Source organism: Sorghum bicolor, chromosome 7 (assembly GCF_000003195.3).
Source record: "Sorghum bicolor cultivar BTx623 chromosome 7, Sorghum_bicolor_NCBIv3, whole genome shotgun sequence".
Taxonomy (NCBI): Eukaryota; Viridiplantae; Streptophyta; class Magnoliopsida; order Poales; family Poaceae; genus Sorghum; species Sorghum bicolor.
The window spans coordinates 63,266,831-63,280,150 of NC_012876.2; the positions used below are offsets into that span (position 1 = coordinate 63,266,831).

Genomic DNA, 13,320 nt, shown 5'->3' on the forward strand with positions numbered 1-13,320 from the left:
ATATGGTGCCTTGCAGATGGCCACGTGAGCTTCGCTAATCGATTGTGTACAGTAGAACTTTACATTCAGGAGCACACCTATGGCAAAAGATAATGCTTTAGCATGCAGGATTTAGCTCATATGAGTATAGTTGATGCTGAATAACATTTGCGAAGTTTGGGTGTGCCATAGTCAGAATCGAGGTCTGTCCACTCTAGACCAGCGATAAGACAAAACAAAACAAAAACAATATTCATGGAACTAAGTTAAAATATCAGTTACTACCATCCATGCACATTCTTCATTACATAATTAACATGAAAAAGGCACTCCATTGCCTTTTCCTCAAAAAAAAATCTCTCAACAAATAATATCGTGCTAATCATCTGCAGTACAGTGCATGTTTTTGTCTGCAACTACCTCTTTCTTCAACTTCTCCCAGACTTCTGGACCCTTTTCATGTTTTAGGACCAGATATTTAAGAAACCGCTTCTCTGAACAAGCTAATAAGGTGGATAGAGCAAGATTAGGAGGAACCAGCCCTTTTTCTCGCAGCCAATTGTACATTAGAAACCTAGCTTTGGTTCTCTCTATAGTGAACGACAAGTATGCAGGGTATCCAACCAGAGCACTTAGAGGATATGATGTCTCATTTAAAAGGAATGCTATCTTGGACTCAAGGACATGTATCTTCTGATTCAGAACCTGCGGTGCTACTTTGATCATTTTCGATACATCCTTGGGTTCAAATCCAGTCTTCACCAAAAAGTCAAACCGATCTTGTAGCTGATCACCCTTACCACGGAAAGTTTTCAGTGCCTTGTTCATATCATCAGAGCCTTCCTCAAATCCTATGTTTTTCAAAAATTTCACCTTCTCCTTCAGTGATTTCTCAGTCCTGTCATAAGGCGGTAGGCGGTTGACCTTTAACCCTAATGCATATTTCATCAGTTCGTGTGGCTCTTCCATTATAATCCTCCACAAACGCCTCTTCCCCACATTGAGATATGTAAGAATGCTGTTTGCCTTCTTCACTCGAGCAGAACCAAGCATTGATGCATTTGCTACCACAAACTTCTTAATATCCTCCTCGCTTACATCAATTTCAGTTAAGAATAGTATAAGACTCTGTATGTTCCTTGCGAAACTCCTGGCCTGTACATCTGGGAAGTCCAGGAAAAGATCAAATAGATCTTCTTTTCCAGACCCTGCTTTCAGCATGATGGCAACTGCCCTAAACAGTGCCTTTCCAGAACCATCCAACAAGAAATCTGGGTGTTGTCTGATCAATTTACCAATACCCTCCTTATCAAATCCTAATTCAGTAAAAAATTGAGGAACTTCGACCATCTTTCTCCAATTATACGACTTCTTTATAGATAAGAATTGACCAATCCAGTCTCTCTGAATGCCAGTGTCATCTAGCCACTTTATGATCTTCAATTCAGCATGCGGGCCACGTGTCAATACCGCAGGGCAACAGGTCACAAGTTTTATCACAGTGGTCTTACTGAACCCTAGATCCTCAATAGCTCTTAGCTTAGACGCAAGCACACCATCACCAAAACTGAAAACCTCCCCAGCATCCCTGTATATCCCCCCAATCTTAGTGCGCATAACCCCATAATTGCAAAGAACACGGTAGTTCTCCAGCAATGCCTCGTCATCGGATAGAAACATGAGATCCTGAGGCAGAAAGGATTCATACTCACTCGGCTTTAAGCCCATGCTCTCGAAGAATGGCTCAAACTCATTGATCGGATGATACCTGAACAGACGCTGCAACGCAGTAGTGGCCCTCTCATCCCTCATCTCCCTTGTCTTCACCTTTGACCTGAACACTGCCTCACCCCCTTCCACAGGGTCCTTGATAGCATCCTTCACCTGGTTCAGCAGCTTGCTCACAAAGGCAGGTGAGTGCTTGCTTATATGCTCGGCATCCAAAAAGCTCAGCCCCCGTGTGACATGGAGGTACTCCATGAAAGTCCGCTGAGCGGTCCAGAACACCCGCATCTTCTTCATTCGCTTGACCTCCCCATCCATCATTACCACCTCATTAGCACAATCCAACGGTTTCTCACCCCTAACGTGTGCAGCTGCAGCCGAGTAAGCCCGCAACTGATACCGATGACCAATTGGACTGACCCCCCACCAATTCAACACAGCTGATGGTTCTTCAACATCCCGGGTATCAGTAGCACACCGGGGTGGTGCTCGGGACGGCTCACCGTGCTCCACAATGAGATGAACCAGGGGAACCCGCCTGAGGCCGCGACCGGCCCTTAGTGCGCTGCGGAGGATCATGGAGAAACCGAGCTGGAAGCGCTGGCAGGACGGCAAGAAAGGCGACAGCTTTGGGGTGCTACTCCACGGCCGCCATCGACGGCGGCTCCAGCTTCTGCACCCTCAGCGCCCAGTCTGCACGCGGAAATCAAAACGACAAATAAGACAAACGTCAATCTCCCGCGGGGACAAGATGCTTCACACCAGAAGGAGAGCGTACCAAGTGAAGTAGCACGCTGCTACTACCGCTGAAGCGGGCGGCGTCAAACGGTCGCCGGCGCAGGACCGTGCAGTGGCAGCCGGTGCCCGAGCTCCTTGGTGGAGTGGGGCAGAGCAGATGAAGCTGCGGCAAAGAGGGCACAGACTTCGCGAGGAGGTGGGAGGACGCAGGCCGCTGGTGGCGCGTGGCGGACGAGACGGTGCGGCCGGCGGCGGAGGGGTTGAGTTGGGGTGGGGACCTGGGGTTTGGGGGTTCGGCCGTTTGGGTGTGCTCCGGCGGTGGGGAGTGGAAGCAGCTGATGATGGGCCGTCGCGCGTGGATTAAAGCCCAGAAAAGGATGTTTTTTTTATATATTTCTATATCTCGTTTTTTGCAGAATTAAATCGACTGAAACGAAAAAATGTTTTACGGCCAATCGAAACGGTGAGATTTAAATTACGTCACTTCAACTGGCAGGATTCTCTTTTTTATTTTTATAAATTATAGACAAAACTAGACGCTCATACACATATATTCACACCTATTAATATACGCACGTACCCAATAAATCTCAAAATTAACGGATCACTTAGAATTTGTACCTTTTCAATATAACGATTGATGAAGATGAATATACATAAAAATTGTTGAGCTTGACAATACCTACAACTTTTATTTCATAACATTTTCCTTTTGTTTTCTTTTTTTTCTTTAGCAAATAGTAATCTTTATTTCATAACATTTTCCTTTTCCATTTGTCCTCGTATGGAGATAGATTTATTTTGAAAATTAAACCTTTTCATTTGACCTGATATGGAGATGGATTTGAAAATTATAGAGATCTACAGATTTGTAGCTCATAACGTTTTGTTCAAAGCCATATCAGTGCCAAAGCGGTCAGTTGGCAGATGTTAACGGAGAAAAAGTTCAGGTTCAAACGTGGCTAAGCCAAAACCTGTGCAGACTAAATTTTCCACAGCTTCAGCAAAATTTCATCGACAAACTATTTTTCATGAACGAAAACGAGCCAAATATTCGTTAGCTCAAACAGCATCAGGTTCAGTACTCGGACCCTAAATGACAAATGGATGTGCATTTTCTGGATTCTTATATAACACAGCAAGCACACCAGATGGCTAGCAATTCATAGATACTCTTCTCCTGTTCATAAGTCATAATCATAACTTGAGAGTGAACCACCATTCTACCATATCATGGTGTCGACCAAGCATACATCAATAAAGTGAACATGAGACATCCAGGAAGCTTAACAACCAACCACTGTATACATAAGTAATAAGTTCGAATGTAGGTCGCCGACAAAAACAAGCACACGAACTCAAAACACATTCACAAGTTACAATAAACAATGACCAATCAAACAAAGGCCGAGGCATAACCCCTTAACCCCAGCAAAGTGCAGATAAAAGGTCTGCTGCACTGAAGCCATATTACACCTGGGGCGGAAAATGTAAAAGAAGAAGAGAGAAATGTCGGTGGTGTACAGTGCTTTCACGGTAAGGGTGCTCATGACCCAAGTCTGCTTCCTCCATGGTTCATCAGTACAGCCTCAGGGAGGGAAAGCGATCCAATCCTGCTCAAAGATCTGCGACAATACACAGCATACTGAACCCTAAAGTGTTCAGTAAATTGATCTACTTGTCAGCGTGTCGCCGCTTCTGTCTCTTGTGGCCATGGTTACCGTTACCACCACGAGGCCTTTTATTCTTTTTGGTGCTACATATAAGCAACAGAAGATAATGTCAGTTTACTTAAGGCAATGCTAATAGTTATTAGGATTGAAATCAGCATATGAGAAACTAACCAGAATGTCTCAACTAGAAGCCTGTATATAATGAAGACAGGCAGAGCTAGCAAAGCAGAAGCCTGTACATAAAGAAGTATGTTTGTTAGATGATCACTAAGCTGCGGTTCACTGCCGAAATAATGTAGAGTGCTTACCAGAAACCAAACTAACTCCTTCGTTGCAAATGATTTTGTTATGTCATGCTGGTGAAGGTAGTCCATGATGCTTGCTTGAGCCTACAAAGGAGAACATGTTGGTATTTTGTCATGTCAGTTTTTTAAAAGGAAAAATAGTAAATATCACATGATAGAAAAAATTAAACATATATAACAACCAGCTAAAAGTATAATAAAACGAAAGTTAAATTCATTAACTTAATAAAGCAGCTAAAAAGAGAAAAACTATCAAGAGAAGGGCTATCATTTCTAGGCCCTTTTGTAGGCTATTATGCAGGAACATTTATACAGCACCCTTCAGGGAAGAAGGCTAAAATAAGGGCATGTCCCATGGCAACCATAAGTAGCTCGGCATGCTACATCTAGAGGGTAAGAGGAAGACTGGGGAGCAGATATGCACATTGTGAGTTGGATACCAGATCAAAGTGTGGCTTTAGGCTACAGCTACTACATACAGCCCACGGCAGAATAGGACGTACTGAAATGGCATGCAACAGGAACTGGAATGGAATTAAAAAAGAACCACAAACCTGTCTATGGTATGTGGTTGCCGACTCAAGAAATGACCCATATGCATGAACTGCTCTCTTAGTGTATGGCTTCAGAGTAGTTCTAACTTTCTCAACATGTGGCTTAGTGATCTCAGCAATTTGATCAATGTAAGGCTTAGAAAACATCTTGGCTTCCTGGATTAACATAATCAAATAAATGAATATCAGCAACTGCATATGGATTACTCTAATCAGCACATTACTGTATATATTCTTGAAATAGCAAGTGTGGTAATTACCTGGTAGTAGGGATGAACAAACTCTTTAACTTTGACAACATGAGGTGTCACAGCATCCCTTGATGACTCATACAACTCCACTGATCTTGTTGATACCTTTTGTACATAAGGTTCAGCATTTTTCTTGAGGACAACCAATTTTTCCTTAACAGGAATCCATTTCTTCAATCATAGAAAGTAATAATGTCAGCAAACTGTCAGTGCAAGATAAAACAAAAGAAACTACTAAAGTACATGAAAAGATGGCATTACCGTCTTGGCAGTCTCAATATGAGGTTCAGCCCATTTCTTTGCCTGTGCTGATTTTTCTGATGCCTGGAATATTAGATATGTGGACATATAAATGGTAGTTTTATTTGTGGATTGCATTTTGAAATTGAAAACAAAAACATGTAGTATCATAGTATGAAGAGACACCTTATGCAAAACATTATGCACAGCAGGTTTCCCATGTTGATTCCAGTAGCCTGAGACAACCTCCTACAAATTATGACGAATATAGTGATGAGAGGGCATGAGCATGTAAATTGCAGCAGTAAATATTTTGGTCAGCAGTGGGACAGCATGAGAACGGAAATTGCATTGATAAATATTTGTGGTTCCACTCTTACCACATAGTGAGCATACTGTGCCGCTAACCAAGGTGGCAACCATGCTCCATGAACCTGTAAAAGGAAACAAGACTGAATCATAAATATGCTGTAGATGGGAACAAGCAAAAAAAGACATTATCAAAGACAAGCATTTAAAGTTCAAGGCAGTAGAACTACAATATGTATGCTCTGCTTAGCCTAGTCTAGGTAACCATCAGAACTTTAAACACATTAGTGAAGTGCCAAGCAACAAATACTGCATCTTAGAAGGTATACTATTGTGGAACAAAAGATTTATCAAAACTTATCTCTAAAACTGGTAGCGAACCACCCAACTGAAGGAAAACAATGTCTTAATAGATTACAACAAATAACTTTTGGGAACCACAAGAATTTGTGCAGATTTAACTCATTTGTTCTGACACTACTTTGTGATTGTTTCTAAACAGAAATAATAAATAATAAAGAGTACTCGATCCATCCCAAATTATAAGACGTTTGACTTTTTTGACACCAAGTTTGACTATTCGTCTTATTCAAAATTTTGTGCAAACTTTCACTTTTGTTGTCATGGCTTGGTTTATTAATAAAAGTTCTACAAAAATGACTTAAATTTGACTCTGTTTGCACTTTGAATAAGACAAGTGTTCAAACTTGAGGTTAGTAAAATGATTTTGTGGAACATAAACAGACATGTTTGCACTCTGAACACCATCCATACCCGAGAGTATAAAGCAAACGTGCAATGCAATAAATTTAGTAACTTTTTGTATTATTATATGCTTGTTAGTATGCACAGATGATGTTATTACATTGCTAAAATTTCTCAATCTTCATGAAGTACAACTGATGATAGCGACAGAATATATCCTTACCTCTGTCAGCTGTTTTGCCTTAGCAGTTGCTTCTAACTGCAACCTCATTAATTCCTCCTACGATGTGAAAGAACAAATATGTAACAATATATACCACACAACAACCAGGACAGAAGTGCATTAATAATAAACAAACTTGCTGCAAACCTCGGCGACTTTAAGAGCACGTTCGGTCTTCTTGATTTTGCGTTTTCGCTCATCACTTTCCTTTTGGATCTAGCAAGGAGAAAATATAAGAACAAAGTAATCCAACATCTAAAACATCCATTGGGTTGAATGGTTTTCACCAGAGGCCTTCAATAAAATTTAAAAATTCAATGGACTTTAGTATAGATATCTAATTTAAGGTCGGTTGCGCCTAGTGTAATAAGAATGTATTTCAGGCTTGTAGATGACTAGAAAAGGGAAAAGGCAGATGGCATATCCACTTAACTCACAGTACATGTAACTAAAAAAGTTGATCATAGTTTTTAAAAAATATATATATATATATATATATATTCAATTGTACTGTAGACAAGGATTATGCACTTACTGCATTAAGCTTTTCATTCAACTCTTCCACCTTCTTCTCTGCATTGTTGGCCCTAGATTCTAGTGCTGCTTTCTGGCTATTTTGTGCTTCAATATCCTTTTTGAGCTTGTCGATCTAGAACAAGAGAAAAATAAAATGAGAAATCACAAGCACAATGCTGCCGTGTTCAAAGTGTTCATGAACTACCTGCTTCTCAAGCTCAATAGCCCGGGCATTGGCCTTACTAGCCTCCTCCTCAGCAGCTACAGACCCCTTTGCCTGCACATGGATAAGCAAAAGTGCACAATTATGTACAAGAATGTTTAGGAGTAACTGTCGTGTTTTAAATTACATACCTGGAGGGAAGCAATCTCGCCCTGTAAAGAAGCAATAGTTTTTGACTTCGTCTCAATGGCTTTCTCCAGGTTCGCGATGGCATCGTCCTTATTCTTCAGTACCTGTGATCGCTCTGCTATGTCTGACTCTGTAGCATGAAACCAATCATAATGATGTTTTAGAAGGCAACATTACGTGTGATTTCAATCTGTATGGCTCTAAATTGAAATGAATTTGGTCGCATGGGCTAATATAGAATGCCAAAGTGGCATAGTAAAGCAAACTGCTTTGCTTATGACAGAAACAATACCACGATGAAAATATATTATTTCCATGCCGTGCCACAATTTGAGTTTATACCCTTCAGTAGTACAGGCATCTTCGGAAGCACCATAAATTTGCTGTTTTACAGCAATTAATATTGCTCCCGAGCTATTCAACTCAATTAAGACTACGGGCCTGTGTGAAGTGTATTTGGTTGGAATTTTCAGTACACATCAATAAAGCAGGCCCCCAAAAAAAATTATGGCAGTGGTTCACCATCCATGGCAAAAGCACAGCTGCAATTACACACTGGCCCACCGCCCACGGTCGTAAATGTAACAGTAGTAGTAAAGGGGAACTTTTGCGTAAACAAAAATATAAAGTAAAAAGGGCAAGCCAGGAAAAAAAAGACCAGTAGCAGTACTATGTGGTAACGGTGTAAACAACAGAGGGAGCTGGGTAGCAGTTTCCTCAAAAAGAGGGAATTATCCAATTTTGTACCAAAAAGAGAGAGAATTATCCAATTTTGCATTCCTCCCATGGTCGAAATCAGCACGAATGGAATCAATAAAATCTCGCAGCACCCCGGAGCTACTCGTTCAATCGAGCAAAGGCAGACGCTAAACCCCCACCCACCAAATAGATCCGGGTAGCTCACCAACCACCGCAAAATTGAATTGGGCCCTCGCCCTAAACCCGGAGCTCACCGGAGCGGCGTCAATCCAGTGAAACAGCACGAATCAACCTAGCCGCGAGGCATGAACTTCGACGATTCCACCAACACCCGCCCCAACCCAAAACATCCCGAGAGTAAAATCAAGCGCGCCCCGTGGATTCAAGCCTTGGGCACTGACCTAAGGCGGAGATCTTCGCCTGGAGTTGCCCCAGCTCGGCCCTGAGCGCCGCGGCCTCCGCAGCCTCCTCCGTCCTGAGCGCCGCCGCCGCCTCCACCGCGCCGGCCAACGAGTCCGCCTCCACCACCGGCTCCTCGGCGGTCGCGCCAGCGACGGCGATCAGCAGCGCCAGCACCAGCGCCGCGAGGGGTCTCGAGATCCCCATCCCTGCAAGCCCCTCGCCAACCACCACCAGCTCCTCCCTCCTCCGCCTCGGCGAGGCTAATCCAATCCTTGGTTCCAACGACGCGCAGCACGCGGGGGGTGGAGGAGGAGGGGAGGGACTCGCGAGTCGCGAACTCGTGCGTGCCCGCTCGCGCTCGTGTGCCCGCCCGCCCGGTGTCGTCAGGAGACTCCCTCTCTCTCTCTCTGTGTCGCAGGCGCGCGGCGCAGATCTTTTTGATGACGCTGCGCGGTGGCGGGCGGGGGCACGTGACCTGGTACGTGGCGAGGCGGGGCCGCACGTGGCGGACAGCTATTGGGTCCGCGACGTGGGGGGCGAGTACGGGCATGGAGTCACTGTGCCGTGGGCCCCGGCGACGCTGCGGCCGGGGTCAGGTGGCGTGCCGGTATCGGCCACGACCACGACAGCGGGACCGCCTCCGTCCGTGGTTTCCAAATGGCATGCGTTGCCTTTTTTTTCTGTTTGATGGTTGGTAAGTATGGAGTTGCAGCCGTCCTGCAAAGATTTTCTGTCTGCTTCTCAGGGGCAAATGCAAAGATTTCCTCCTCGATTTTGCACCGTTTCTGACTTTCCAGAATAAATCACCATACTATTGCTTTACGAAGCATTCGTAGCTGACTTGTATATTCTTCGGATTCATTTGATAGACTGCTTGCAACATGCTAAAATAATGTATACTACATCTTCTAAGATAGATTAAAGGGTTTGTTTGGTTCCCTTGCTAAATTTTAGCTACCTAAACTTTAATCATTTTAGTACCTAAATTTTCAAACATAATGACTAAAAGAAGCTAAAATAGTTTAGTCCTACTAGTTACCCAAAAGTAGCTAAAATAATTTTACATGCCTAAATTTAGCAATGGAAACCAAACATGACCTAAAAGAAATGACTTTATTACTATATGTGTGTGCAGGTGCAGATAACTCTATCCACTCACCTTCGCCCTCCAGCACACGTCATCTTCTCCCCCCGCCCCCCTCCCATCCTCGGCCTCCTGACCCCGCTTGATGGCTTCGGCGGCATTGCCACCACCATTACACTAACAAGTCATATGCTTTAGATCCGGCACAAGAACCCCCGCCTCGACCCCTCCCAAGCTCTGGCACGCATGCCGCCAACACCACCCTCCACTGTCGCCTGTCGTCACACTAGCCTTAACCATATGCTCCGGGTTTGCCGTGAGCGCCCCCGCCTCCACCCCTTCCCTAGGCTCTGGCACCATGTCTCCGTCGCCATTCTTCACTGTTGCCACACTAATCTCAGCAACTTCTGTTCCTTCTCTGGTTGTCGCCCCCACCGCCAACACCGCCCAATCGGCCCTCTCCAACTAGCTAGTAGGTGGTGCCCCTACCGTCTCTCCCTTCTTCACCGTTGTCTTCACCACTACCGCCGTTGAACTGGTCATCTTCTCTAGAAACTTTCCTTCTAATTGCAGAGAACACAGAAATCCTCCAAAAATCCAAACCCTAACTCGTGACCTTCTTCTCTAACGTCAACGACATCAAGCGAGTTATTTCCACTGTTCTCCCACTCACCTGCGCACCGGACGGCCCAAACCCCAAACCCAGAGAATATCGGCTGCCCCGAGAATGTGTCCATGGCGCACGACATGAGCGCGCACACGTGAAGTAGCATTTAGTAAAAGAAAATACAAAATACATATACCTTCTTCATTTTTTTTCTATACGTATAGACCATCATTCATGTAGTTAAACAGGAACCGCTTAATAAATGGCAAATAACAGCATGGTACGGTTTTAAAATTTTTTATTATGCACCAAATTTCTTTATATTAGGTTACAATTTTTTAATATTTCTATAGCTATATATTTTAGGATGTAATTCGCCTAGTTTGGCATAGATAAGTGCAAAATACTTTTCGGTTTATGGAGTAGTATTTTTAGAACAACTCTAATGGTTTTGTAATTGAGATAGATATTCTTGTTTTTGGGAAAAGTCTAAAAGTTACTCTCCAATGGTTTGGCAATTAATTTTGGCAATTATTGGTAACTTGGCAAATAGAGGATCAAACTATGCATATATGCGAAAGTCTGCGAGGCTTCGCATCACGATGGAGAGACTCCTCCCGCGCGCGTATCCTTCTACCGCATGCCTACTCCTTCTCCTGTGCGTCAGCGTCGGAGTTCCCGCACAATTGCTCCATGGTGTCGCTATCTTCCGTCAAAGTTCCAGTTGCCGGTGGAGTCTCCAACGATCTGGAATCCATCGATGTTGTGCCTGCTAGCTAGCCTAGACGTGCCTCCCTAGGAGGACTTGCTGACTGGTTGGATGCAATCGCTGGCGACCAGGCGAACTGGCGAAGAAAAACAAAAACCGTGTGAATTGATGGCGGCGTGTGAGGAAAAAAAGCTCAGGTAATAAGTGGGTCCATAATTTTACTTTTTGTAAAATAATTATGGAAAATGGTCGGAGATAAACTCTTTTTAGGTTTGTCATTTTCATTTGTGAATTGGGAAACTCCATATTTTAGCAAACAAAAAAAATACAAAATCATTAGAGTTGCTTTTACCTGTGGCTAGAGCAGGTAACAAAAAATACTATCAGCCAAGAATACTCCATCCGGAGATCGACATGGTTTGCAATAAGAGTAGTTGGTTATCAATATTTGTAAAGGAATAAATATCATCTTGTAAATGAAAACTATGTACGTTACGGTATTGTGTTTCTTAATATATTTCTTAATATGTTTCTTAAAGATTTTATGTGTTTACTAGATATATACCCATGCGTTACACAAGGATCACGGATTTTTACATACAACTATATCGACACGGGTAAGCTATAGCTTAGATAGACGTATTAAGAAATCTATAAATCTAATTATATAGAAAATATAAAGATGTCTCCACCTTCCTCTAACCATACAAAATAGTTCCACTTCACATTGATAGTGATAAGGCGTAATTATCTGCTAAGTATTGCACGGGTCATCTTAGTCCTACAAAGGTGTATTTTCTTTTGTCCCACAGGTCTCGGGTTTAGGACTAGATCGGGTCACGTGCGAGAGCGGGTTTTAGAGCAGGTCTAATAAAACTTGTCTATAAGCCAAGCCAAGTTATCAATAGATAAGTTGAGCTTAGCACGTAAAACAAGTCAACAACTAGTTCCTTTCTATAGTCTAAATATTTTTTTCATTTAATATACAAGGATAGAAAAGAAAGAGTTAACCTCTGCACAGAGAAAAGCGTCTCTTAGCATGTATGATGAGCTGATCGAAGAAACCAGTAGCTTTCTCTTTTCTTTTGCGTGTATATGGCTGATATGGCAGTCGAAACATATTGTTATTGTGCCTGCTTTTATTATTTTTACAGTGACGCTAGACCCAAGCCTGACGGTCCACAAGCTCTCGTGCAAACAATATGAGGTCGAGTTCGAGTTCAGCTGCAACAACAAGCCATTTTCTGCATGGATCAGAGACCTCAGCCTCCTCGACACCGCCAAGCACCACCACTTACTTGTATTTTTTTTTTCCTAATTTCACCTGATTTAGTTTGATATTTTTTTATTCAAATTTAGAATAATTTGATTTGATTTGATATCTGATTTTGATTTGGAGGAGCTAGGCAAAAAATCTGGGATTGAGGTAAGCAGGACGGGGTGGTACGAAGATATCTAGCGTATTTAACTTGTATTTTTTATTTCATTTGATCTGGTTTGATATTTTTTTCGATTAGATTGATTTGGTTTGATATTTGTTTCTCCTATTTGGATTTAGAACGGTTTGATTTGTTTTGGAGGTGCGAGGCAAAAAAATTTGGGGACGAGCTAAGCAAGGTGGGATGGTACGATGATACCCAACTTATTTGACTTGTGTTTTTTTTTTCTGATTTTATTTGATTTGGTTGATATTTTTTTATTCAAATTTAGAATGATTTGATTTGATTTGATATCCAAATTCTGATTTGGAGAAGCGAGTCAATAAAAAAAGGTTTCGGGACCAGCTGAGCAGGGCGTAGCGACGAGCGGGGCGGTACGACGAATGTTGTTTGATCACCAACCGAGCTAGCACCAGGCCTAATAAGCAGCTAAGCACATGACTCGTGTAAGGCCGTATTCAATAAAATACTAGACTCGTTTTTGAATCTAAATCTAAAATAAGTCTCCAACCTAATATCTATAGCCTCTAATATATAACTTATATTGAAAATTTATTTTGGATATCAGGAGAGACATAATTCAAATGTAGATATCATCTCTCTTCGAGACCCATTTGCAGATAGTGTTGTCTTTTAGGTTGCTTTGTTGAAAAAGACTAAAAAAATATTTAACTTTTAGACTGTAGTGCTACCTAAACGACGAATGAGTCTTATATTTTAGACGAGGATCGTTGGAGTCTCAACATTACCATTTGATGGAAATCGTACGGCGGTGGGTCCCGCGGAGGATGAAGAGAGGATCGGGGTAGT

At 42.6% G+C, this 13,320-nt stretch overlaps 2 protein-coding genes across 2 annotated transcripts; both read right to left on the minus strand.

Moving 5' to 3' along the window:
* Positions 206–2,760, minus strand: LOC8062430 (transcription termination factor MTEF18, mitochondrial). The gene is made up of 2 exons (XM_002445807.2): positions 2,483–2,760; positions 206–2,397 (listed from the first exon to the last, which is right to left on the minus strand). The coding sequence occupies exon 2, from the start codon at positions 2,281–2,283 to the stop codon at positions 358–360; it is 1,926 nt and encodes a 641-aa protein (XP_002445852.1). The 5' UTR covers positions 2,284–2,397; positions 2,483–2,760; the 3' UTR covers positions 206–357.
* On the minus strand, positions 3,712–9,087 carry LOC110436967. Its single transcript, XM_021464840.1, has 14 exons — positions 8,671–9,087; positions 7,573–7,700; positions 7,424–7,495; positions 7,238–7,351; positions 6,850–6,918; positions 6,703–6,759; positions 5,846–5,899; positions 5,652–5,714; positions 5,487–5,549; positions 5,235–5,396; positions 4,975–5,130; positions 4,424–4,504; positions 4,287–4,348; positions 3,712–4,198 (listed from the first exon to the last, which is right to left on the minus strand). Exons 1-14 carry the CDS (start codon positions 8,873–8,875, stop codon positions 4,117–4,119), a joined length of 1,368 nt encoding a protein of 455 aa, XP_021320515.1. The 5' UTR covers positions 8,876–9,087; the 3' UTR covers positions 3,712–4,116.

Coding starts and splice junctions, on each gene's coding strand:
- LOC8062430 (XM_002445807.2), bottom strand. CDS start 2,283: ATGATCCTCCGCAGCGCACTAAGGGCCGGTCGCGGCCTCAGGCGGGTT.
- LOC110436967 (XM_021464840.1), bottom strand. CDS start 8,875: ATGGGGATCTCGAGACCCCTCGCGGCGCTGGTGCTGGCGCTGCTGATC. Junction 5,715..5,845: donor CACAGTATGCTCACTATGTG/GTAAGAGTGGAA, acceptor CATAATTTGTAG/GAGGTTGTCTCAGGCTACTG. Junction 5,550..5,651: donor TGCATAATGTTTTGCATAAG/GTGTCTCTTCAT, acceptor CTAATATTCCAG/GCATCAGAAAAATCAGCACA.